The sequence below is a fragment of the Oncorhynchus masou genome, chromosome 12, assembly GCF_036934945.1.
Source record: "Oncorhynchus masou masou isolate Uvic2021 chromosome 12, UVic_Omas_1.1, whole genome shotgun sequence".
NCBI classification, from domain to species: Eukaryota; Metazoa; Chordata; class Actinopteri; order Salmoniformes; family Salmonidae; genus Oncorhynchus; species Oncorhynchus masou.
In genome coordinates this window covers 95,123,714-95,150,264 of record NC_088223.1, presented here as the reverse complement: position 1 = coordinate 95,150,264, position 26,551 = coordinate 95,123,714, and the positions used below count along the sequence as shown (strand labels likewise).

Here is a 26,551-nt window from a genome sequence, read left to right as displayed (position 1 = left end):
GTTCCAAAAAAGGTCCAGTCACCAGGACCACAAATACAAATTCCATCTAGACACTGTTGCCCTAGAGCACACAAAAAACTATACATACCTTGGCCTAAACATCAGCGCCACAGGTAACTTCCACAAAGCTGTGAACGATCTGAGAGACAAGGCAAGAAGGGCATTCTATGCCATCAAAAGGAACATAAATTTCAACATCCCAATTAGGATTTGGCTAAAAATACTTGAATCAGTCATAGAGCCCATTGCCCTTTATGGTTGTGAGGTCTGGGGTCCCCTCACCACCAAAGGATTTGGCAAAAATACTTGAATCAGTCATAGAGCCCATTGCCCTTTATGGTTGTGAGGTCTGGGGTCCCCTCACCAACCAAGACTTCACAAAATGGGACAAACACCAAATTGAGACTCTGCACGCAGAATTCTGCCAAAATATCCTCAGTGTACAACGTAGAACACCAAATAATGCATGCAGTGCAGAATTAGGCCAATACCCACTAATTATCAAAATACAGAAAAGAGCCGTTAAATTCTATAACCACCTAAAAGGAAGCGATTCCCAAACCTTCCACAACAAAGCCATCACCTACAGAGAGATGAACCTGGAGAAGAGTCTCCTAAGCAAGCTGGTCCTGGGGCTCTGTTCACAAACACAAACACACCCTACCGAGCCCCAGGACAGCAGCACAATTAGACCCAACCAAATCATGAGAAAACAAAAAGATAATTACTTGACACATTGGAAAGAATTAAGAAAAAAACAGAGCAAACTAGAATGCTATTTGGCCCTACACAGAGTACACAGCGGCAGAATACCTGACCACTGTGACTGACCCAAAATTAAGGAAAGCTTTGACTATGTACAGACTCAGTGAGCATAGCCTTGCTATTGAGAAAGGCCGCCGTAGGCAGACATGGCTCTCAAGAGAAGACAGGCTATGTGCTCACTGCCCACAAAATGAGGTGGAAACTGAGCTGCACTTCCTAACCTCCTGCCCAATGTATGACCATATTAGAGAGACATATTTCCCTCAGATAACACAGATCCACAAAGAATTCGAAAACAAATCCAATTTTGAAAAACTCCCATATCTACTGGGTGAAATTCCACAGTGTGCCATCAGAGCAGCAAGATTTGTGACCTGTTGCCACGAGAAAAGGGCAACCAGTGAAGAACACACACCATTGTAAATACAACCCATATCTATGCTTATTTATTTTATCTTGTGTCCTTTACCATTTGTACATTGTTAAAACACTGTATATATATATAATATGACATTTGTAATGTCTTTATTGTTTTGAAACTTCTGTATGTGTGATGTTTACTGTTCATTTTTATTGTTTATTTCACTTTATATATTCACTTTATATATTATCTACCTTACTTGCTTTGGCAAAGTTAACACATGTTTCTCATGCCAATAAAGCCTTTGAATTGAATTGACAGAGAGACAGAGAGACAGAGAGACAGAGACAGAGAGACAGAGACAGAGAGACAGAGAGACAGAGAGACAGAGAGACAGAGAGAGACAGAGAGACAGAGACAGAGACAGAGAGACAGAGAGAGACAGAGAGACAGAGCTAACTGTACTACTGATTGGTGTTTGTGTGTATACATATGTGCGCGCGTCAGGAAGTCATGGTGGCTCCTGTCATTGGCTGCCTGCAGCATTGATTGTTTCTCATTGGGATGCTGGAATCTTTGATTTGTTTAACCCCGCCCATTTCCTATTGTATAAAGCTTAATCATTGAAGATAGAGACAGATCCTTTGATCAAATGCAAAGCTTTTTACAGGACACACACAAGTACTAAAACAGAACTCACCTCTTCCACTGATATGGGCAGAATAACTCGACTGGAAGAGAGATGGGGTTAGAGAGTGAGAGGTGGGAGTAGAGTGAGAGAGAGAGAGAGGGGGGGGTAGAGTGAGAGAGAGAGAGAGAGAGGGGCAATGTTAACACGTTTCCCATGCCAATAAAGCCCCTTGAAATAAATGGAATTGAATTGAGAGAGAGAGAGGGAGAGAGAGAGAGATTAGAGTGGGGGTTAGAGAGAGAGAGAGAGGGGGAGAGAGAGAGAGAGAGAGAGGAGAGAGGGGGGTAGAGTGAGAGAGAGAGAGAGGGGGTAGAGTGAGAGTGATAGAGAGAGAGGGGGGGTTAGAGTGAGAGAGAGAGAGGGGGTAGAGTGAGAAGAGAGAGAGAGAGAGAGGGGGTGGAGTGTGTGAGAGAGAGAGAGAGAGAGAGAGAGAGAGAGAGAGAGAGAGAGAGGGGGGGGGTTAGAGTGAGAGAGAGAGAGAGAGGGGGGGGTAGAGTGAGAGAGAGAGAGAGAGGGGGGGGGGGTGAGAGAGAGAGAGAGAAAGAGAGAGACAGAGGGGGGGGTTAGAGTGAGAGAGAGAGAGAGAGAGAGAGAGAGAGAGATATTATAAAAAGCTGTTAGTTCCAACATCCCACTGCTGGCTTGCCTCTGAAGATAAGCAGGATGGAAACCAACTGTGGACATATTTAAAAGAGATCTTAAAACACATTTTAGCTTTGCTTTTCCTCAGGGTGCTTCTTAGTTGTTCAGTTTGTGTCACTCTTGAGTCTTTTCCTGTTTTGCATTGCAGTCGGACACGTATAAATAAAGCTTGATTTGATCAGTACCTGGATGGGAGACCTGATCAGTACCTGGATGGGAGACCTGATCAGTACCTGGATGGGAGACCTGATCAGTACCTGGATGGGAGACCTGATCAGTACCTGGATGGGAGACCTGATCAGTACCTGGATGGGAGACCTGATCAGTACCTGGATGGGAGACCTGATCAGTACCTGGATGGGAGACCTGATCAGTACCTGGATGGGAGACCTAATCAGTACCTGGATGGGAGACCTGATCAGTACCTGGATGGGAGACCTGATCAGTACCTGGATGGGAGACCTGATCAGTACCTGGATGGGAGACCTGATCAGTACCTGGATGGGAGACCTGATCAGTACCTGGATGGGAGACCTGATCAGTACCTGGATGGGAGACCTGATCAGTACCTGGATGGGAGACCTGATCAGTACCTGGATGGGAGACCTAATCAGTACCTGGATGGGAGACCTGATCAGTACCTGGATGGGAGACCAGACGCTGCTTGATATGATGAATGAATAACTGTGGTGTCACCTCTCTTCAGATGTAAGTATGTGGCCTTCAAATGAGTGGATTCGACTATTTCAACCAAACCCGTTGCTGACAAGTGTATAAAATCACAGCCTTGCAATCTCCATAGACAAACATTGGCAGTAGAATGGCCTTACTGAAGAGCTCAGTAACATCAAACGTGGCACTGTCATTAGATAAGACCTTTTCAACAAGTCAGTTCGTCAAATATCTGCCCTACTAGAGCTGCCTTGGTCAACTGCTGTTATTGGGAAGTGGAAACGTCTAGGAGCAACAACGGCTAAAAATGGTCAGTCCTCGGTTACAACGCTCACTACCGAGTTCCAAACTGCCTTTGGAAGAAACATCAGCACAATAACTGTTCGTCGGGAGCCTCATGAAATGGGTTTCCATGACTGAGCAGTCACACACAAGCCTTAGATCACCATGCTCAATACCAAGTGTCAGCTGCAGTGGTGTAAAGCTCACCACCATTGGACTCTGGAGCAGTGGAAACGTGTTCTCTGGAGTCATGAATAACGCTTCACCATTTGGGGAATCTGAATCTGTGTTTGGGGGATGACAGGAGAACACCACCTGCCTGAATGCACAGTGCCAACTGTAAAGTTTGGTGGAAGAGGAATAATGGACTGGGGCTGTTTTTTATGGTTCAGGCCCTTTAGTTCCTGTGAAGGGAAATCTTAACGCTACAGCATACAATGACATTCTAGATGATTCTGTGCTTCCAATGTTAAAGCAACAGATCGGTGAAGGCCTTTTCTTGTAAATGCCCCTGTCACAAGAACTTGACTGGCCTGCACAGAGCCCTGAACTCAACCCCATCAAACACCTTTGGAATGAATTGGAAGACCGACTGCGAGCCTAATCGCCAAACATCAGTGGCCAACCTCACTAACACGCTTGTGGAGAGAGGGAGGAAAACAGGAAGCAACATGAAACTCTCCCCTGATGTCCTGGTGAAGATCAGCTAAACAGGAAGCAACATGAAGCTCTCCCCTGATGCATGCGTGCTTGTGTGTCCGTTCAGCATTCCACCGTGACTGATTTAATTAGTCTGTCTCCTCAGGGCTCCGGTATCTCCCTCACTCGGCTCCAGCGCTGCTAGTGACTGAATATTTAGTGCCTCCGGGAAGTATTCAGAACCCCTTGACTTGTTCCACATTTTGTTACGTTACAGCCTTATTCTAAAATGGATTAAATAAATAAAAAATCCTCAGCAATCTACACACAATACCCCATAATTACAAAGGAAAAACAGGTTGACAATTATTTTGCAAATGTATTAAAATAAAAAACAGAAATACCTTTTTACATAAGTATTCATACCCTTTGCTATGACACTTGAAATTGAGCTCAGGTGCATCCTGTTTCCATTGAGCATCATTGAGAATTTTCTACAACTTGATTGGAGTCCACCTGTGGTAAATTCAACTGATTTTCCAAATCATGTCCAGGCACATACCTATCTATATAAGGTCTTACAGTACATGTCAGAGCAAATACCAAGCCATGAGGGTCGAAGGAATTGTTCGTAGAGCTCAGAGACAGAATTGTGTTGAGGTACAGATCTGGGGAATGGTACCAAAACATTTATGCAGCATTGAAGGTCCCCAAGAACACAGTGGCCTCCATCATTCTTAAAAGGAAGAAGTTTGGAACCACCAAGACTCTTCCTAGAGCTGACCGCCGGGCCAAACTGAGCAATCGGGGGGGGAGGGCCAAGGTCAGGAACCCGATGGTCACTCTGACAGAGCTACAGAGTTCCTCTGTGGAGATGAGAGAACCTTCCAGAAGGACAACCATCTCTGCAGCACTCCACCAATCAGGCCTTTATGAAACAAGATTCTCTGGTCTGGTGAAACCAAGATAGAACTCTTTGGATTGAATGCCAAGTATCACTTCTGGAAGAAACCTGGCACCATCCCTACGGTGAAGCATGGTGGTGGCAGCATCATGCTGTGGGGATGTTTTTCAGTGGCAGGGACTAGGAGACTAGTCAGGTTTGAGGGAATGATTAATGGCGCAAAGCACAGAGAAACCTGCTCCAGAGTGCTCAGGACCTCAGACTGGGGCGAAGGTTCACCTTCCAACAGGACAACGACCCTAAGCACACAGCCAAGACAACACAGGAGTGGATAGGATCTGCAGAGAATAATGGGAGAAACTCCCCAAATACAGGTGTGCCAAGCTTGTAGAGTCATACCCAAGAAGACTCTAGTCTGTAATCGCTGACAAAGGTGCTTCAACAAAGTAGAGTAAAGGGTCTAAATACTTATGTAATATTTCTGGGTTTTTTATATAAATTAGCAAAAAAATCTAAACATGCTTTAGCTTTGGCATTGTGGGGTATTGTGTGTAGATGGGGGGGGGGTATTTAATCCATTTTAGGCTGTAACCTAACAACATTTGGAAACATCAAGGGGTCTAAATTCTTTCTAAAGGCCCTGTAGGCCTCCTTTATACCAGCGCTGAGTGTTCATAACGGTGCTTGTTAAAACAATCTGTTATGTTAAAACCATCCAGAGCAGGTCGTTTTGACCAGAGCAGGTTGTTTTGACCAGAGCAGGTTGTTTTGACCAGAGCAGAGCAAGTAGTTTTGACCAGAGCAGAGCAGGTAGTTTTGACCAGAGCAGAGCAGGTCGTTTTGACCAGAGCAGGTTGTTTTGACCAGAGCAGATAGCCTACCAGCTGCTATTTTAATAGGCCAACATTAGATGCAGATATGTTCTGGATGTGGAGTCGTGCATCATAGACAGACAGACAGGAAGATGGAGTGTGCATCACAGACAGGAAGATGGAGTTGTGCATCACAGACAGACAGACAGACAGACAGACAGACAGACAGACAGACAGACAGACAGTCAGTCAGACAGACAGACAGACAGACAGACAGACAGACAGACAGTCAGTCAGACAGACAGACAGAGACAGGAAGATGGAGTCATGCATCAGACAGACAGACAGGAAGATTGAGTCGTGCATCACAGACAGACAGACAGACAGACAGACAGACAGACAGACAGACAGACAGGAAGATGGAGTCGTGCATCACAGACAGACAGACAGACAGGAAGACGGAGTGTGCATCAAAGACAGACAGACAGACAGAGACAGACAGACAGACAGACAGACAGACAGACAGACAGACAGACAGACAGAGACAGGAAGATGGAGTGTGCATCATAGACAGACAGACAGACAGACAGACAGACAGACAGACAGACAGACAGACAGACAGGAACCAGGCACCGCAGTACCTCCAGGCTCTGATCAGGCCCTACACCCAAACAAGGGCACTGCGTTCATCCACCTCTGGCCTGCTCGCCTCCCTACCACTGAGGAAGTACAGTTCCCGCTCAGCCCAGTCAAAACTGTTCGCTGCTCTGGCCCCCCAATGGTGGAACAAACTCCCTCACGACGCCAGGACAGCGGAGTCAATCACCACCTTCCGGAGACACCTGAAACCCCACCTCTTCAAGGAATACCTAGGATAGGATAAAGCAATCCTTCTCACCCCCCCCTTAAATGATTTAGATGCACTATTGTAAGTGGCTGTTCCACTGGATGTCATAAGGTGAATTCACCAATTTGTAAGTCGCTCTGGATAAGAGCGTCTGCTAAATGACTTAAATGTAAATGTAAGATGGAGTCGTGCATCATAGACAGACAGACAGACAGACAGACAGACAGACAGACAGGAAGATGGAGTCGTGCATCACAGACAGACAGACAGACAGACAGACAGACAGACAGACAGACAGACAGACAGACAGACAGGAAGATGGAGTGTGCATCACAGACAGACAGACAGGAAGATGGAGTGTGCATCATAGACAGACAGACAGACAGACAGACAGACAGACGGAGTGTGCATCAAAGACAGACAGACAGGAAGATGGAGTGTGCATCACAGACAGACAGACAGACAGACAGACAGACAGACAGACAGGAAGATGGAGTGTGCATCCCAGACAGACAGACAGGAAGATGGAGTCGTGCATCATAGACAGACAGACAGGAAGATGGAGTCGTGCATCACAGACAGACAGACAGACAGACAGACAGACAGACAGACAGACAGGAAGATAGAGTGTGCATGTGTTCTGGTCTGATTGAGACTCATAATAACCTTGCCATAAAGGCCAATTACCTTTATAATAGAGGGTCATATAGGCTAATACAAGCGTCCAGGTTTAAATCTGGCCTCTTCATAGGCTACTCACATATAGCCATGTTAGCACCCGGCACTCCGGTAAAACGGCCGTGCTAGAACAGACATACAAACGGTTTCATTTTCTTCCTACACCCATCCAGCTCTACGCTGACTCCATCCCTCCATACAGTTCCTCCACTAGCGGAATGATATTTATGTCGTTTCACCTTCAACGTGGGCATCAACATGACCGAGGTGGTGCAAAGAGAGGATGTCACGCACTGCCTGCATCTTTCCTCTGTCACCATAACGTTGAGGTTTTCCGAATCCTCTGTATTTTTCGGATATACTTCTATAATACACCGTAATGTTAGCAGGCCATTACAGCAGCCTATCAGCGGTTTGAAGGGCACTGCGGTGCCGAGCCAGCTGGTGATGGATGTTGGAAAATAATAACACCATCTAACCGGTATACCAAACATCATTTCTGAATGGACCTACAAATACACGTGAAAAATGTAACCTGAACCTATGCAAACTGACACAGTAAAAGGTGTGTGTGTGCAGCCCGTGCCATGCGCCTGTAATTCCACTCTCTACATTTCCCCAGCCGCTGGCAACAATGTCAGCAGCGCTGCCGGGAAGATGCTAAACCTCGCAGGGAGAACAGACCCACGGCGTCGGTACTTACAATTCCTTAATGAGCATTGTGGCGTTGCTGTGCTCTTCTCACGAGGGAAGGTTGGCGCTCTGGTGAAGATCCCAAAATCTTTCCCTCAGTCAGACTCTCTCTCTCTCACCCACCTCTCCCCCTCTTTCATCCTCTACCTCCAGTTTGTCTATTTTCCCAAATTCCCTTCCTGGTCGGGGCCGAAGGGGGCGTGGCGCCTGGCGCGGTAACAACAAACCGAGTTCGTGTCGTCACACAGTGGAGACGACGTAAAGGGAGATCAGGGTAACGTTCTGCTGAGGAGCACCTCAGGCTGGGGGCCAGGACAAATACCACGTTCAAAACACTGGGAACGTATACCTTATACCACAGGATATATACCTTATACAATATATACCACATCTTAAATATATACCTTATACCACATCATATATACCTTATACAATATATACCACATCATATATACCTTATACCACATCATATATACCTTATACAATATATACCACATCTTAAATATATACCTTATACCACATCATATATACCTTATACAATATATACCACATCTTAAATATATACCTTATACCACATCATATATACCTTATACAATATATACCACATCATATATACCTTATACAATATATACCACATCTTAAATATATACCTTATACCACATCATATATACCTTATACAATATATACCACATCTTAAATATATACCTTATACCACATCATATATACCTTATACAATATATACCACATCATAAATATATACCTTATACCACATCATATATACCTTATACAATATATACCACATCATATATACCTTATACAATATATACCACATCATATATACCTTACACAATATATACCACATCTTAAATATATACCTTATACCACATCATATATATCTTATACCACATCATACAGTGGGGCAAAAACATATTTAGTCAGCCACCAATTGTGCAAGTTCTCCCACTTAAAATGATGAGAGAGGCCTGTAATGTTCATCATAGGTACACTTCAACTATGACAGACAAAATGAGAAGAAAAAAAATCCAGAAAATCACATTGTAGGATTTTTTATGAATTTATTTGCAAATGATGGTGGAAAATAAGTATTTGGTTGCCTACAAACAAGCAAGATTTCTGGCTCTCACAGACCTGTAACTTCTTCTTTAAGAGGCTCCTCTGTCCTCCACTTGTTACCTGTATTAATGGCACCTGTTTGAACTTGTTATCAGTATAAAAGACACATGTCCACAACCTCAAACACTCACACTCACACTCCAAACTTCACTATGGCCAAGACCAAAGAGCTGTCAAAGGACACCAGAAACAAAATTGTAGACCTGCACCAGGCTGTGAAGACTGAATCTGCAATAGGTAAGCAGCTTAGTTTGAAGAAATCAACTGTGGGAGCAATTATTAGGAAATAGAAGACATACAAGACCACTGATAATCTCCCTCGATCTGGGGCTCCATGCAAGATCTCACCCCGTGGGGTCAAAATTATCACAAGAACGGTGAGCAAAAATCCCAGAACCACATGGGGGACCTAGTGAATGACCTGCAGAGAGCTGGGACCAAAGTAACAAAGCCTACCATCAGTAACACACTACACCGCCAGGGACTCAAATCCTGCAGTGTCAGACGTGTCCCCATGCTTAAGCCAGTACATGTCCAGGCCTGTCTGAAGTTTGCTAGAGAGCATTTGGATGATCCAGAAGAAGATTGAGAATGTCATATGGTCAGATGAAACCAAAATATAACTTTTTGGTAAAAACTCAACTCGTCGTATTTGGAAGACAAAGAATACTGAGTTGCATCCAAAGAACACCATACCTACTGGGAAGCATGGGGGTGGAAACATCATGCTTTGGGGCTGTTTTTCTGCAAAGGGACCAGGACAACTGATCCGTGTAAAGGAAAGAATGAATGGGGCCATGTATCATGAGATTTTGAGTGAAAACCTCCTTCCATATTTAACCATATCTTTATACAACCTAATCATAGCTCTCAACCCACTTTGGGCTTGGGGGCAGTATTTTGAGTCAGTTGGTTAACCTCTCTGGGGAAGGGGGCAGTATTTTGAGTCAGACGCTTAACCTCTCTGGGGTAGGGGCCAGTATTTTGAGTCAGTCGCTTAACCTCTCTGGGATAGGGGGCAGTATTTTGAGTCAGTCGGTTAACCTCTCTGGGGTAGGGGGCAGTATTTTGAGTCAGTCGGTTAACCTCTCTGGGATAGGGGGCAGTATTTTGAGTCAGTCGCTTAACCTCTCTGGGATAGGGGCCAGGGCCAGTAGGGGCAGTATTTTGAGTCAGTCGGTTAACCTCTCTGGGATCAGTAAGTCGGTTAACCTCTCTGGGGTAGGGGCCAGTATTTTGAGTCAGTCGGGTTAACCTCTCTTGGATAGGGGCCAGTATTTTGAGTCAGTCGGTTAAAACCTCTCTGGGGTAGCGGCCAGTATTTTGAGTCAGTCGGGTTAACCTCTCTGGGATAGGGGCCAGTATTTTGAGTCAGTCGGTTAACCTCTCTGGGGTAGGGGCCAGTATTTTGAGTCAGTCGGTTTACCTCTTGGATAGGGGCCAGTATTTTGAGTCAGTCGGTTTACCTCTCTGGGGTAGGGGGCAGTAATTTGAGTCAGTCGGTTAACCTCTCTGGGGAAGGGGGCAGTATTTTGAGTCAGTCGGTTTACCTCTCTTGGATAGGGGCCATTATTTTGAGTCAGTCGGTTAACCTCTCTGGGGAAGGGGGCAGTATTTTGAGTCAGTCGGTTAACCTCTCTTGGGTAGGGGCCAGTATTTTGAGTCAGTCGCTTAACCTCTCTGGGGTAGGGGCCAGTATTTTGAGTCAGTCGCTTAACCTCTCTGGGGTAGGGGCCAGTATTTTGAGTCAGTCGCTTAACCTCTCTGGGGTAGGGGCCAGTATTTTCAGTCAGTCGGTTAACCTCTCTGGGATAGGGGCCAGTATTTTGAGTCAGTCGGTTAACCTCTCTGGGGAAGGGGGCAGTAATTTGAGTCAGTCGGTTAACGTCTCTTGGGTAGGGGGCAGTATTTTGAGACAGTCGGTTAACCTCTCTGGGATAGGGGGCAGTATTTTGAGTCAGTCGGTTAACCTATCTGGGATAGGGGGCAGTAATTTGAGTCAGTCGGTTAACCTCTCTTGGGTAGGGGGCAGTATTTTGAGTCAGTCGGTTAACCTCTCTGGGGTAGGGGCCAGTATTTTGAGTCAGTTGGTTAACCTCTCTTGTGTAGGGGCCAGTATTTTGAGTCAGTCGGTTAACCTCTCTGGGGTAGGGGCCAGTATTTTGAGTCAGTTGGTTAACCTCTCTGGGGAAGGGGGCAGTAATTTGAGTCAGTCGGTTAACCTCTCTTGGGTAGGGGCCAGTATTTTGAGTCAGTCTGTTAACCTCTCTTGGGTAGGGGCCAGTATTTTGAGTCAGTCTGTTAACCTCTCTTGGGTAGGGGCCAGTATTTTGAGTCAGTCTGTTAACCTCTCTGGGGTAGGGGCCAGTATTTTCAGTCAGTCGGTTAACCTCTCTGGGATAGGGGCCAGTATTTTGAGTCAGTCGGTTAACCTCTCTGGGGAAGGGGGCAGTAATTTGAGTCAGTCGGTTAACGTCTCTTGGGTAGGGGGCAGTATTTTGAGACAGTTGGTTAACCTCTCTGGGATAGGGGGCAGTATTTTGAGTCAGTCGGTTAACCTCTCTGGGATAGGGGGCAGTAATTTGAGTCAGTCGGTTAACGTCTCTTGGGTAGGGGCCAGTATTTTGAGTCAGTTGGTTAACGTCTCTTGGGTAGGGGGCAGTATTTTGAGACAGTTGGTTAACCTCTCTGGGATAGGGGGCAGTATTTTGAGTCAGTCGGTTAACCTCTCTGGGATAGGGGGCAGTAATTTGAGTCAGTCGGTTAACGTCTCTTGGGTAGGGGCCAGTATTTTGAGTCAGTTGGTTAATGTCTCTTGGGTAGGGGGCAGTATGTTGAGACAGTTGGTTAACCTCTCTGGGATAGGGGGCAGTAATTTGAGTCAGTCGGTTAACCTCTCTTGGGTAGGGGGCAGTATTTTGAGTCAGTCGGTTAACCTCTCTGGGGTAGGGGCCAGTATTTTGAGTCAGTCGGTTAACCTCTCTGTGATAGGGGCCAGTATTTTGAGTCAGTCGGTTAACCTGTCTGGGATAGGGGGCAGTATTTTGAGTCAGTCTTTTAATCTCTCTTGGGTAGGGGCCAGTATTTTGAGTCAGTCTGTTAACCTCTCTGGGATAAGTGCCAGTATTTTGAGTCAGTCTGTTAACCTCTCTGGGGTAGGGGCCAGTATTTTGAGTCAGTCGTTTAACCTCTCTGGGGTAGGGGCCAGTATTTTGAGTCAGTCGGTTAACCTCTCTTGGATAAGGGCCAGTATTTTGAGTCAGTCAACCTCTCTTGGGTAGGGGCCAGTAATTTGAGTCTGTCGGTTAACCTCTCTGGGGTAGGGGCCAGTATTTTGAGTCAGTCGGTAAACCTCTCTGGGGTAGGGGCCAGTATTTTGAGTCAGTCGGTTAACCTCTCTGGGGAAGGGGGCAGTATTTTGAGTCAGTCGGTTAACCTCTCTTGGGTAGGGGCCAGTATTTTGAGTCAGTCGGTTAACCTCTCTGGGATAGGGGGCAGTATTTTGAGTCAGTCGGTTAACCTCTCTTGGGTAGGGGCCAGTATTTTGAGTCAGTCGGTTAACCTCTCTTGGGTAGGGGCCAGTATTTTGAGTCAGTCGGTAAACCTCTCTGGGATAGGGGCCAGTATTTTGAGTCAGTCGGTTAACCTCTCTGGGGAAGGGGGCAGTATTTTGAGTCAGTCGGTTAACCTCTCTTGGGTAGGGGCCAGTATTTTGAGTCAGTCGGTTAACCTCTCTGGGATAGGGGGCAGTATTTTGAGTCAGTCGGTTAACCTCTCTTGGGTAGGGGCCAGGATTTTGAGTCAGTCGGTTAACCTCTCTTGGGTAGGGGCCAGTATTTTGAATCAGTTGGGTTAATCTCTCTTGGGTGGGGGCCAGTATTTTGAATCAGTCGGTTAACCACTCTTGGGTAGGGGGCAGTATTTTGAGTCAGTCGGTTAACCTCTCTTGGGTAGGGGCCAGTATTTTGAATCAGTCGGTTAACCACTCTTGTGTAGGGGCCAGTATTTTTAGTCAGTCGGTTAACCTCTCTGGGGTAGGGGCCAGTATTTTGAGTCAGTCGGTTAACCTCCCTTGTGTAGGGGCCAGTATTTTGAGTCAGTCGGTTAACCTCTCTGGGGTAGGGGCCAGTATTTTGAGTCAGTCGGTTAACCTCTCTGGGGTAGGGGCCAGTATTTTGAGTCAGTCGGTTAACCTCTCTTGGGTAGGGGCCAGTATTTTGAGTCAGTCGGTTAACCTCTCTGGGGTAGGGGCCAGTATTTTGAGTCAGTCGGTTAACCTCTCTGGGATAGGGGCCAGTATTTTGAGTCAGTTGGTTAACCTCTCTGGGGTAGGGGCCAGTATTTTGAGTCAGTCGGTTAACCTCTCTGGGATAGGGGCCAGTATTTTGAGTCAGTCGGTTAATAACCTCTCTGGGATAGGGGGCAGTATTTTGAGTCAGTCGGGTTAAACCTCTCTGGGATAGGGGCCAGTATTTTGAGTCAGTCGGTTAACCTCTCTGGGATAGGGGGCAGTATTTTGACGTCCGGATGAAAACCGTGCCCAAAGTCGACGCCCTGTTGCTCAGACCCAGAAGGATATGCATATACTTGGTAGATTTGGATTGAAAACCCTCTAAAGTTTCTGAAACTGTTAGAATTATGTCTGTGAGTACAACAGATCTGATATGGCAGGAGAAACCCCGAGGACAACTCCACTGGCTGTCACTTTTATTATAAGGCAAAAACCTCCCAGATTGCAGTTCCTAGGCCTTCCACTAGATGTCAACAGTCTTTATAAAAAGTTTCAGGCTGGTTTTAGGAAAAATTAGTTAGAAGTTTTTCTAAGTGGCTCCCATTTTGGCTGTAGTGTTTCCATGTGCTTGGAGGAAAGCGAGTTCTTTGTTATTTATCTACGGTAATGAACATACTATACTCAGTCTTAAATTTTATTGTTTATTTACGTATTAGGGTACCTAAGGTTTGATTATAAACGTTGTTTGACTTGTTTGAATAAGTTTATTGGTAACGTTTGGATTCATCTTGTATGCATTTTGAAGGAGGGAAACCGGTGGGTTATTGACTGAAGCGCGCCAGCTAAACTGATGTTTTATGGATATAAAGAAAGACTTTATTGAACAAAAGGACCATTTGTGATGTAACTGGGACCTTTTGGAGTGCCAACAGAAGACGATCTTCAAAGGTAAGGCATTTATTATATCGCTATTTCTGACTTTTGTGTCGCACCTGCCTGATTGAAAAATGTTTTTCATGGTTTTGTATGCGGGGCACTGTCCTCAGATAATTGCATGGTTTGCTTTTGTCGTAAAGCCTTTTTGAAATCTGACACAGCGGCTGGATTAACAAGAATTTACACTTTATTTTGATGTATTACACTTGTATTTTCATGAATGTTAAATTTTTATATTTCTGTAGTTTGAATTTGGCGCTCTGTAATTTCACCGGATGTTGTCGAGGTGGGTCGCTAGCGGAACGCCTGAGCTAGAAAGGTTCAACCATATCTTTATGAAGCTCAGCTGGTTGATCAGGTGGAAATAAAAAAAAATAAGAACCAGAGAATAAATAGTGATGGATGAATAGATGTTTGGTGGAAGTTGGTCTCCATGGTGGTTGGTGTTGGATGAGATGTGTTTGTGTCAGGTAGTTACCAACTCTAGAACATCTCCCACCATGTCTGTCACCATGGTTACCAGCCCTAGAACACTTCCCACCATGTCTGTCACCATGGTTAACAAACCTAGAACGCCTCCCCTGTAAGGACAGACGCTGGGAGACGAGAGGCAAGTACAGCAAGTGAACATTTAATGGATAACAGACAAGAAACAAACAAGAACAGCGTCTGGACAGGGAAAAACATAGTAACAATAATGCTGACACGGGGAACAAACTGAGGAGCAGACAGATATAGAGGGGCAATCAACAAAGTAATGGAGTCCAGGTGAGTCCAGGTGAGTCCAATATTGCGTAAATTAACGCAATGGTGACAGGTGTGCGTAATGGTGGGTCGCCTGGCTCTAGAGACACACCGATTGTCTGTCGCCATGGTTACCAACTGTAGAACACCTCCCACCCTGTCTGTCACCATGGTTACCAACTGTAGAAAACCTCCGACCCTGTCTGTCACCATGGTCCTCAACCCTAAAACACTTCCAACTGTCTGTCACCATGGTTACCCACTGTAGAACACCATCCACCCTGTGTCACCATGGTTAACAACTGTAGAACACCTCCCACCCTGTCTGTCACCATGGTCCTTAAACCTAGAACACCTCCCACTGTCCTTCAACATGGTTACCAACTGTAGAACACCACCCGTCCTGTCTGTCACCATGGTTACCAACCCTGAACTCCTCCCAGAGCATCATCTACAAACTCAGTAGTGTATCCATCTTAAGATAGCTAGGTGGGACATCCAGGCATAGGATGTCATTTCAGAGCTAGAAAGGAGAGGGGAGGGGGTAGTGAGCACTGTATGTGAAGAGAAGAGGGGAGAAAAGGAGAGAGGAGGGGAGAAGAGAGGAGAACTGAGAGGAGAACTGAGAGGTGAACAGAGGAGAACATGAGAGGAGAACAGAGGAGAACATGATAGGTGAACAGAGGAGAACATGAGAGGTGAACAGAGGAGAACATGAGAGGAGAACAGAGGAGAACATGATAGGTGAACAGAGGAGAACATGAGAGGAGAACAGAGGAGAACATGAGAGGTGAACAGAGGAGAACATGAGAGGTGAACAGAGGAGAACATGAGAGGTGAACAGAGGAGAACATGAGAGGTGAACAGAGGAGAACATGAGAGGTGAACAGAGGAGAACATGAAAGGAGAACTGAGAGGAGAACATGAGAGGAGAACTGAGAGGAGAACATGAGAGGTGAACAGAGGAGAACATGATAGGTGAACAGAGGAGAACATGAGAGGAGAACAGAGGAGAACATGAGAGGTGAACAGAGGAGAACATGAGAGGAGAACAGAGGAGAACATGAGAGGAGAACAGAGGAGAACATGAGAGGTGTACAGAGGAGAACATGAGAGGAGAGGAGAAGAAGAAGTGGGGGGGCTGATAAACCTTTCCTTTCAGTCTCTCCCCTCTCTCTTGTTCTTGCTCTTATTCAGTCCTTAGTGTGTGTCCAAGGTAGTATGTTTTCATGACAAGAGAAGTTCTTACATGGGTCTCTTCAAAAGTGTGTGTGTGGGCGTGTGTAGATATCTGTGTGTATGTGTGTGTCCTCTGCAGATTCAACGTAGAGCAACACTCTTCTCCCCTCTTCTCCCTCTCTCCCTTTTCTAGACGAAAGCTTCAGGTTTGCTGGACCCGTTGATCTTGAGGTATATCTTGGAGTCCTGGTCTCTGTCCTGTATCTGGCGGTGCAGTGTGCGTCTGAAACACACCAGGTACAGAGGCAGCAGGAAGCCCAGCATACTGACCCCCAACAGGCCTACATTCACCTAGAGCACCATGGGAAATAGAGTTCACTTTAGTTACAATAAGACTTTCGGACGAAAATAAATTAACTACCTAACCAATTATCTAAACTTAACCTTGCATAATACCTAGGGTCAGTCGCACCTCTAAAAACTGTCATTAGACACTTGCTCCCTAGTATACAGTCGCACCTCTAAAAACTGTCATTAGACACTTGCTCCCTAGTATACAGTCGCACCTCTAAAAACTGTCATTAGACACTTGCTCCCTAGTATACAGTCGCTCCTCTAAAAACTGTCATTAGACACTTGCTCCCTAGTATACAGTCGCACATCTAAAAACTGTCATTAGACACTTGCTCCCTAGTATACAGTCGCTCCTCTAAAAACTGTCATTAGACACTTGCTCCCTAGTATACAGTCGCACCTCTAAAAACTGTCATTAGACACTTGCTCCCTAGTATACAGTCGCTCCTCTAAAAACTGTCATTAGACACTTGCTCCCTAGTATACAGTCGCACCTCTAAAAACTGTCATTAGACACTTGCTCCCTAGTATACAGTCGCACCTCTAAAAACTGTCATTAGACACTTGCTCCCTAGTATACAGTCGCTCCTCTAAAAACTGTCATTAGACACTTGCTCCCTAGTATACAGTCGCACCTCTAAAAACTGTCATTAGACACTTGCTCCCTAGTATACAGTCGCTCCTCTAAAAACTGTCATTAGACACTTGCTCCCTAGTATACAGTCGCACCTCTAAAAACTGTCATTAGACACTTGCTCCATAGTATACACTCGCTCCTCTAAAAACTGTCATTAGACACTTGCTCCCTAGTATACAGTCGCTCCTCTAAAAACTGTCATTAGACACTTGCTCCCTAGTATACAGTCGCACATCTAAAAACTGTCATTAGACACTTGCTCCCTAGTATACAGTCGCACCTCTAAAAACTGTCATTAGACACTTGCTCCCTAGTATACAGAAAATATCCGAGAAGAAAAAGCTTCCACATTTTTTAGCGGCAATGGCGCTCCACCAAATTGGGAATAGGATCTCAAAACATCCGACTAGCTTAGAAAGAGAGTTCAATGCAATATCAAAAAGAGAAAACAAACGATTCTCTTTAAATATGCAGACTCCTCTTTGAATATGTATATTTATCCAAAACTCAGATGTCCGCACAGGACCTCGGATCAATTGAGAGACTCAACTTTTTACATTTTGTATCTCTTGACACATTCACGAAAATAATCATGAACTCTAAACCTTCCAGCTGTCTTCTGTACCGTATTCCAACTAAACTACTGAAAGAGCCACTTCCTGTGCTTGGTCCTCCTATATTGACCACATCCTCTGGATGTGTACCAAACTCACAACCAGAGGATGTGACAGTAATAAAGCCTATCCTGAAAAAGCCTCTTGATCCGGTAAATTTAAAAATATATTGGCCGATATAAAATCTCTTCTCAATAAAAAAAAAAGATGGTTTGTCTCAATACAAATCAATTGTACGTTTTGACGTTCCCCATTCTAGGCTCACTATTGTTTCCACTATATATTCTACCTCTTGGTGATGTCATTCGGAAACATGTCAACTTTCATTGCTATGCAGACAACACACAGCTGTACATTTATATGAAACAAGGTGAAGCCCCAAAATTGCCTTCCCTGGAAGCCTGTGTTTCAGACATAATGAAATGTTTTATGTTTAAACTCGGACAAAACTGAGATGCAAGTTCCAAGTCCCAAGAAACAAAGAGATCTGCTGTCAGATATGGCAATTCATCTTGATGGTTGTACAGTCGTCTCAAATAAAACTGTGAAGGACCTCGTCTTTACTATGGACACTGATTCCTCTTTTGAGGAACATACTGTATGAAAAATATTTCAAAAGCAGCCTTTTTCCATCTTCGTAACATTCAAAAATCTGAAATGTTTCATCAAAAAATTATTGTAAACAAGCTAATTCAAGATTAGACAACAAAAACTGCTATACAGATATACAGATACCCGGATGAGGCAATAAATAAACGTCAGCACGGCTGCTAGAATCCTGACTAGAACCAAACAATGTGATCATATTACTCCAGTGCTAGCCTCCCTACACTGGCTTCCTGTTAAGGCTAGGGCTGATTTCAAGGTTTTATTGCTAACCTACAAAGCATTACATGGGCTTGCTCCTACCTATATTTCCGATTTGGTCCTGCCGTACATACCTACACGTACGCTACGGTCACAAGACGCAGGCCTCCTTACTGTCCCTAGAATTTCTAAGAGCTCCATTTTTATGGAATGGTCTACCTATCCATGTGAGAGACGCAGACTCGGTCTCGACCTTTAAGTCTTTACTGAAAACTCATCTCCTCAGTAGGTCCTATGGTTGAGTGTAGTCTGACCCAAGAGTGTGAAGGTGAACAGCAAGGCACTGGAGCAATGAACCACACTTTCGGTCTCTGCCTGGTCGGCTCCCCTCTCTCCACTGGGATTCTCTGCCTCTGACCCTATTACAGGGGCTGAGTCACTGGATTACTCGCTCTCTCTCATGCCATCCCTAGGAGGGGTGCATCACGACATCCCAGACTTTTAATCTATCCGACCTGAGTGGAATGAATACTGAGTTACAGAGCGAGCAATCCAATGACACCAGCACAGCCAGAAGAGGACTGGCCACCACTCAGAGCCTGGTTCCTCTCCCCCAAGCACAGCCAGAAGAGGACTGGCCACCCCTCAGAGCCTGGTTCCTCTCCCCCAAGCACAGCCAGAAGAGGACTGGCCACCACTCAGAGCCTGGTTCCTTTCCCCCAGCACAGCCAGAAGAGGACTGGCCACCACTCAGAGCCTGGTTCCTTTCCCCCAGCACAGCCAGAAGAGGACTGGCCACCCCTCAGAGCCTGGTTCCTCTCCCCCAAGCACAGCCAGAAGAGGACTGGCCACCACTCAGAGCCTGGTTCCTTTCCCCCAGCACAGCCAGAAGAGGACTGGCCACCCTCAGAGCCTGGTTCCTCTCCCCCAAGCACAGCCAGAAGAGGACTGGCCACCCCTCAGAGCCTGGTTCCTTTCCCCCAGCACAGCCAGAAGAGGACTGGCCACCCCTCAGAGCCTGGTTCCTTTCCCCCAGCACAGCCAGAAGAGGACTGGCCACCCCTCAGAGCCTGGTTCCTCTCCCCCCAGGACAGCCAGAAGAGGACTGGCCACCCCTCAGAGCCTGGTTCCTTTCCCCCAGCACAGCCAGAAGAGGACTGGCCACCCCTCAGAGCCTGGTTCCTCTCCCCCCAGGACAGCCAGAAGAGGACTGTGTGTGTGTGTGTGTGCTGTGTGTGTGTGTATCCTCACCCAGAGTGGGTCTCCCTTCAGAGGACCCATCATGGCCATGAAGAGCGGCTGCTGGAACAGAGCAAACAGAGCAGACACCAGAGACTGCATCCCCGTCAGACTGCCAAACTGAGACGACGGATACCTAGAGAGGGAATATAATCCATTTACAGTTTTCATGTTAATTCCAGGTACTCTCTCTCACTCACTCACACACTCACTCACACACTCACTCACTCACACACCCTCCCAGGGTGATGCCAGTACTCACACAGCAGCGTAGAGACCTCCGGTTGCAGAGTGGATGAACCCTCTCACAACAGTATGGAGGACAAATGACAGGATCTGAGGAGAGGAGGAACACATCAGATGACAATAGTCAGTCACCAGCTCTGCAGGAGGGCCTGGGGCAAGGGCCCTAAAACATGTTGTCGTAGCCCTGAATGTGATTCATAATGTTGTTGTTGTAGCCCTGAATGTGATTCATAATGTTGTTGTAGCCCTGAATGTGATTCATAATGTTGTTTTATCCCTGAATGTGATTCATAATGTTGTTGTTGTAGCCCTGAATGTGATTCATAATGTTGTTGTCGTAGCCCTGAATGTGATTCATAATGTTGTTGTATCCCTGAATGTGATTCATAATGTTGTTGTCGTAGCCCTGAATGTGATTCATAATGTTGTTGTCGTAGCTCTGAATGTGATTCATAATGTTGTTTTATCCCTGAATGTGATTCATAATGGATCTGCATAAACCAACTCGGTCTTTTCCAACAGTGAGACAAACAGAAGACACATTTCTGTATTTCTCTTCATTCTTCATCTGGAAGTGTCAGGACATGCTGTAGTCTTTCAAGACAGCGATGCTCTCTTTGCACACTAAGCACACAGCTTTCCCTGATACCTCAATAAAGAAATATTTACATGTCCACTCTTGCTGGAACACCCTACATTCAATGTCTACTTTCCTTTTCTTTGAAAAATGCATTTTTTGCGCAATTTCTAGTGAGCTACTTTTTGTAACTGTGACCTGTGTGTCAGCCTGTCAGTTGTTATTTATACGTGCCTTCAAAATAAATGTCCCACAAGCGGTGGGAGTTATATCATTACACAAAGCGAGTATCCATTGGGCTATTAATTTGAAAACATTTTTCAAAACTTTACTATTGCAAATTCTGAGCATGTTCTGAGCATGATTCCAAGGGCCGTATTGAATCAGATCGCGCCCCCGGGCCGGCCTTTGCCCAGGCCTGGTGGGCAAGTGTGTGATGATGTCCGCTATAGAGAGTAGTAATGGTGTCCAGCTGTAGTTCCACTTGAAGGCCTATAGGTGGTGACAGAGCACCACTCACATCTCATTCCAACATCAGCTGTCACCAATTTTTGTCCTGGACAGCTACTGCTGATTGGCCAGGAGAAGGTAAGGAGGCGGGGACTAGTTTGAGTTATAGCTGGATGGAGCACTTACCTGCAGTGGGAGGTTGGGCACCAGGCAGGTGATGCCGAATCCCACCAATAGGACATTGGTCAGGATGAACGCTCGCATTGCATTGGTCACCTTCTGGATCTGTCTGTCTCTGGGCTTGGCCTTGAGCTGGTCCCTGAGGAGGTTAGGGTTAGAGAGGGGAGAGGAGGTCCGATCCTATTCCCATCAGCCAATCACACAGACATCAACCCTTAGCCTAGGCACTCTTATCCAAACCTCTCAGATCCCCATAGAGGGTAAGGGCTACTTGCTAGTGACTTACTTTACTATGCTGGCTGGCTGTACTGCATTTGTTTGATCATTTAAATGAAATGAAAGCACTTTATGTATCTACTCCCCCCTGCTTGAAGGTGTCGTAAGTACTTGAACAAATTCACTTATAGTTTATTCAAGTAGTCAACAGTTTAGTAATGGTCCCCTATTCCCAGCACGCAATGACTACACCAAGCTTGTGACTCTACAAACTCGCTGGATGCATCTACTGTTTGTTTTGGTTGTGTTTCAGATTATGTTGTGCCCAATGGTGAATATTGTATTGTGTCATTTTGGAGTCACTTTTATTGTAAATTAGAATGTTTTGGGGGTATGATCTTTGTGCCTCTGAAACTCTCTGTAGGGCCTAGGGGTTAGGATGTAAGGATTAGGTGACATAGAAATTTACTTGCTACACGGATCCTCCTCCCCCTCTGCATCTTCGCAGTCCTTCAGCTTCCAGTCCATAATCTGACCAATCACTGGAGTCGTCATCAGACATAGTAGCTGCAGCATGCCGAAGATAGAGGAGTACAAACTGACTGTGGAGAGAGAGGAGAGAGAGAGAGAGAGAGAGAGAGGGGGAGAGGACAGAGAGAGAGAGGGAGAGATGAGAGAGAGAGAGAGAGGACAGAGACACACAGAGAGAGAGGGGGCAGAGAGAGAAGAGAGAGAGAGACAACAGATTATTAGCCAGTCTAATAACTAACTATTCCATGTTAATCCATAGAGTTCCTGGGTTTTAGCATTAATGATTACGGTAGTAAGTTAATGAGTAGTAGATCTATTAACCGATGATAGGCTAGCAGCTACCTAGTACTGGTTTAGCTCAGGGCAGGGACAGTCAAGGACTGGGCTAGGTTGGGGGAGAACATAGAGAATATAGAGGTCTCTAGTTGCCAAAAGGACATATTAGCATTGGCAGCGCCATTGAGGATTTCCACCATTTTAATGTATTCAACTGGGTGGGACTTCCAACTCCATTGGCTGATCCTGGTCACTCTGTTGGAGTCATGTTCAACCGGGTAATCAAGAGGGAACAGCCAATCATCATTTTTTTGTTAACAACTTCATAATGATCAATAGCCTCAAATGGCGCTGCCCAGTCTGTCACAGACACTATAATGGCACAGATACAAAGGTGAGTCTTCTATCTATCTCTATGGGGGAGAAGTACAGCAACAACACAGTTAACACAGAGGCTAAGGTTGATGCTAATGCGGTTGTATTATACAAGCTTATGAAGCTAACCAATAGTAACAATGATAACTGTTACATGGTTAAGGTTAATGCTAAATTTGAATGACAAAGGTAACTATCACAGCCATCACAAAACGAGGGTGAAATGCTAATAGCACTTGCTATAGCATTTCCAATTGAGCTGACCTATTCAGCAATGACCTTGAATGCAGTCTCAGCCGATGCGAGAACATTGCCTTTAAATTTCAATTGGGCTTCAGCTGAACTTCCGCAATACGGATTCAATAGAGTCCTAAGGTTTAGCATCGCACTAAGGTTAGCTGGTCACGTCTAAGACTAGGGTTTAATGCTAGCAGTATCTAACACGGTAAGCTAAGGTTAGCTGGTCACGTCTAAGACTAGGGTTTAATGCTAGCAGTATCTAACACGGTAAGCTAAGGTTAGCTGGTCACTTCTAAGACTAGGGTTTAATGCTAGCAGTATCTAACACGGTAAGCTAAGGTTAGCTGGTCACGTCTAAGACTAGGGTTTAATGCTAGCAGTATCTAACACGGTAAGCTAAGGTTAACTGGTCACGTCTAAGACTAGGGTTTAATGCTAGCAGTATCTAACACGGTAAGCTAAGGTTAGCTGGTCACGTCTAAGACTAGGGTTCAATACTAGCAGTATCTAACACGGTAAGCTAAGGTTAACTGGTCACGCCTAAGACTAGGGTTTAATGCTAGCACTATCTAACACGGTAAGCTAAGGTTAGCTGGTCACTTCTAAGACTAGGGTTTAATGCTAGCAGTATCTAACACGGTAAGCTAAGGTTAGCTGGTCACGTCTAAGACTAGGGTTTAATGCTAGCAGTATCTAACACGGTAAGCTAAGGTTAACTGGTCACGCCTAAGACTAGGGTTTAATGCTAGCAGTATCTAACACGGTAAGCTAAGGTTAGCTGGTCACGTCTAAGACTAGGGTTCAATACTAGCAGTATCTAACACGGTAAGCTAAGGTTAACTGGTCACGCCTAAGACTAGGGTTTAATGCTAGCAGTATCTAACACGGTAAGCTAAGGTTAACTGGTCACGCCTAAGACTAGGGTTTAATGCTAGCAGTATCTAACACGGTAAGCTAAGGTTAGCTGGTCACGTCTAAGACTAGGGTTTAATGCTAGCAGTATCTAACACGGTAAGCTAAGGTTAGCTGGTCACGCCTAAGACTAGGGTTTAATGCGAGCAGTATCTAACACGGTAAGCTAAGGTTAGCTGGTCACGCCTAAGACTAGGGTTTAATGCTAGCAGTATCTAACACGGTAAGCTAAGGTTAGCTGGTCACGTCTAAGACTAGGGTTTAATGCTAGCAGTATCTAACACGGTAAGCTAATGTTAGCTGGTCACGCCTAAGACTAGGGTTTAATGCTAGCAGTATCTAACACGGTAAGCTAAGGTTAGCTGGTCACGTCTAAGACTAGGGTTTAATGCTAGCAGTATCTAACACGGTAAGCTAAGGTTAACTGGTCACGCCTGAGACTAGGGTTTAATGCTAGCAGTATCTAACACGGTAAGCTAAGGTTAGCTGGTCACGTCTAAGACTAGGGTTTAATGCTAGGAGTATCTAACACGGTAAGCTAAGGTTAACTGGTCACGCCTGAGACTAGGATTTAATGCTAGCAGTACCTAACACGGTGGTTTAAGGTGAGGCTAGGAAAGCTAAGAGACAGACAGGCTAGTTTTAGGTGAGGCTAGGAAAGCTAAGAGACAGACAAGCTAGTTTTAGGTGAAGCTAGGAAAGCTAAGAGACAGACAAGCTAGTTTTAGGTGAAGCTAGGAAAGCTAAGCGACAGACAGGCTAGTTTTAGGTGAGGCTAGGAAAGCTAAGAGACAGACAAGCTAGTTTTAGGTGAAGCTAGGAAAGCTAAGAGACAGACAGGCTAGTTTTAGGTGAGGCTAGGAAAGCTAAGAGACAGACAGGCTAGTTTTAGGTGAGGCTAGGAAAGCTAAGAGACAGACAAGCTAGTTTTAGGTGAAGCTAGGAAAGCTAAGAGACAGACAAGCTAGTTTTAGGTGAAGCTAGGAAAGCTAAGAGACAGACAGGCTAGTTTTAGGTGAGGCTAGGAAAACTAAGAGACAGACAAGCTAGTTTTAGGTGAAGCTAGGAAAGCTAAGAGACAGACAGGCTAGTTTTAGGTGAGGCTAGGAAAGCTAAGAGATAGACAGAGGCTAGTATTAGATGTTATATCTAGTCCAATAGGCCTGCAGTCTTACCAACTTCCATTCTCTCCACTACAGGAGAGAAAAAGAACATAGGGAGGAGGAAAAGAAGAGAGGTGCATTTTAAAACACACAGAATGTACAACATTCTTATTTGATTGTCATGATTCTTTTCCATATGGGGAACCCACCAGTGTTGAGGTCTCCAGGATGTTGTTCATGGCTCACCCAGCCCTAGCAGCAGTACCCACCAGTGTTGAGGTCTCCAGGATGTTGTTCATGGCTCACCCAGCCCTAGCAGCAGTACCCACCAGTGTTGAGGTCTCCAGGATGTTGTTCATGGCTCACCCAGCCCTAGCAGCAGTACCCACCAGTGTTGAGGTCTCCAGGATGTTGTTCATGGCTCACCCAGCCCTAGCAGCAGTACCCACCAGTGTTGAGGTCTCCAGGATGTTGTTCATGGCTCACCCAGCCCTAGCAGCAGTACCCACCAGTGTTGAGGTCTCCAGGATGTTGTTCATGGCTCACCCAGCCCTAGCAGCAGTGCCCACCAGTGTTGAGGTCTCCAGGATGTTGTTCATGGCTCACCCAGCCCTAGCAGCAGTACCCACCAGTGTTGAGGTCTCCATCGCTGAGGGCCTCCAGGATGTTGTTCATGGCTCCCATGTAGAAGATGAGACGAAGCTGAGTGATGGACATGGTGACCAGAGAGAGGATGAAGAGAGGGCTGATGATGCTCTGCATGAACGACTGGGCTGAAAGAGAGAAGCGGAGACAGAGAAGAGATGTGTTTCAAATGTTTTTAAGGTTATTGTAGTATATGTTTGGTGTTGTATGTACACTGTGTTATGTTGTACTATGCACTTTGTGTTGTGTTCTGTTGTCTGAACATTGAATGAAGGTTGTGCGTTGTTGTATGAACATTGTGTCATGTTGGTATGTACAGGTAACTGTCGCGATAATGGAAATACCTTAGTAAAGGAGGGATACAAAGTATATTGAAAGCAGCTGCTTCCACACAGGGTCCCATCATGCTTAGGGTTATGTATAAAAATCCCCATTTGGCCATTATTTTGTCTACCATGACAATGCCCCATCCACAGGGCATGAGTGGTCACTGAAGGGTTTGATGAACATGAAAACAATGTAAACCATATTCCATGGCCGTCTCAGCCACCAGATCTCAACCCACTGGAGATTCTGGAGCGGAGTCTAAGACAACAGTTTCCGCCAGCATCAACAAAACAACAAATAATGGAATTGCTCCAGGAAGAATGGTGTCACATCCCTCCAATAGAGTTCCAGACACTTGTAGAATCTATGCCAAGGTGCGTTGAATGTGTTCTGGCGGTTGGTGGCCCAACGCCCTGTTAAGACACGTTGTGTTGTTTTATTGTGGCATGTTCTTTTGTTGTGTTTTACCCTCTTTTTTTCTCCCCAATTTCGTCATATTCAATTACAGTCTTGTCTCATTGCTGCAACTCCCCAATGGGCTCGGGAGATGAAGGATGAGTCATGCGTCCTCTGAAACATGGCCCACCAAACAGCGCTTCTTAACACCCGCCT

At 45.6% G+C, this 26,551-nt stretch overlaps 2 protein-coding genes across 3 annotated transcripts in view; both read right to left on the bottom strand.

Moving 5' to 3' along the window:
• The window catches only part of LOC135551096 (phosphatidylinositol transfer protein alpha isoform-like), a 68,816-nt gene extending 60,641 nt beyond the window's left edge, over positions 1–8,175 (bottom strand). Inside the window, exons 1-2 of the mRNA XM_064982507.1 lie at positions 7,997–8,175; positions 1,827–1,857 (exon numbers count right to left, since the gene is read on the bottom strand). Coding sequence (XP_064838579.1) covers positions 1,827–1,857; positions 7,997–8,013 — 48 coding nt within the window. The 5' untranslated portion in view covers positions 8,014–8,175. The remainder of the gene's footprint in view (positions 1–1,826; positions 1,858–7,996) is intronic.
• Positions 8,176–14,897: 6,722 nt separating this feature from the next.
• Positions 14,898–26,551, bottom strand: part of LOC135551095 (large neutral amino acids transporter small subunit 4-like) — a 76,654-nt gene continuing 65,000 nt past the window's right edge. The window contains exons 9-15 of one of the 2 annotated variants that reach the window (XM_064982504.1): positions 25,597–25,740; positions 25,040–25,057; positions 22,000–22,132; positions 21,321–21,453; positions 20,124–20,197; positions 19,874–19,997; positions 14,898–16,561 (exon numbers count right to left, since the gene is read on the bottom strand). In XM_064982504.1, coding sequence (XP_064838576.1) covers positions 16,400–16,561; positions 19,874–19,997; positions 20,124–20,197; positions 21,321–21,453; positions 22,000–22,132; positions 25,040–25,057; positions 25,597–25,740 — 788 coding nt within the window. In that variant the 3' untranslated portion in view covers positions 14,898–16,399. The remainder of the gene's footprint in view (positions 16,562–19,873; positions 19,998–20,123; positions 20,198–21,320; positions 21,454–21,999; positions 22,133–25,039; positions 25,058–25,596; positions 25,741–26,551) is intronic. The other variant, XM_064982506.1, reaches the window with a different exon arrangement.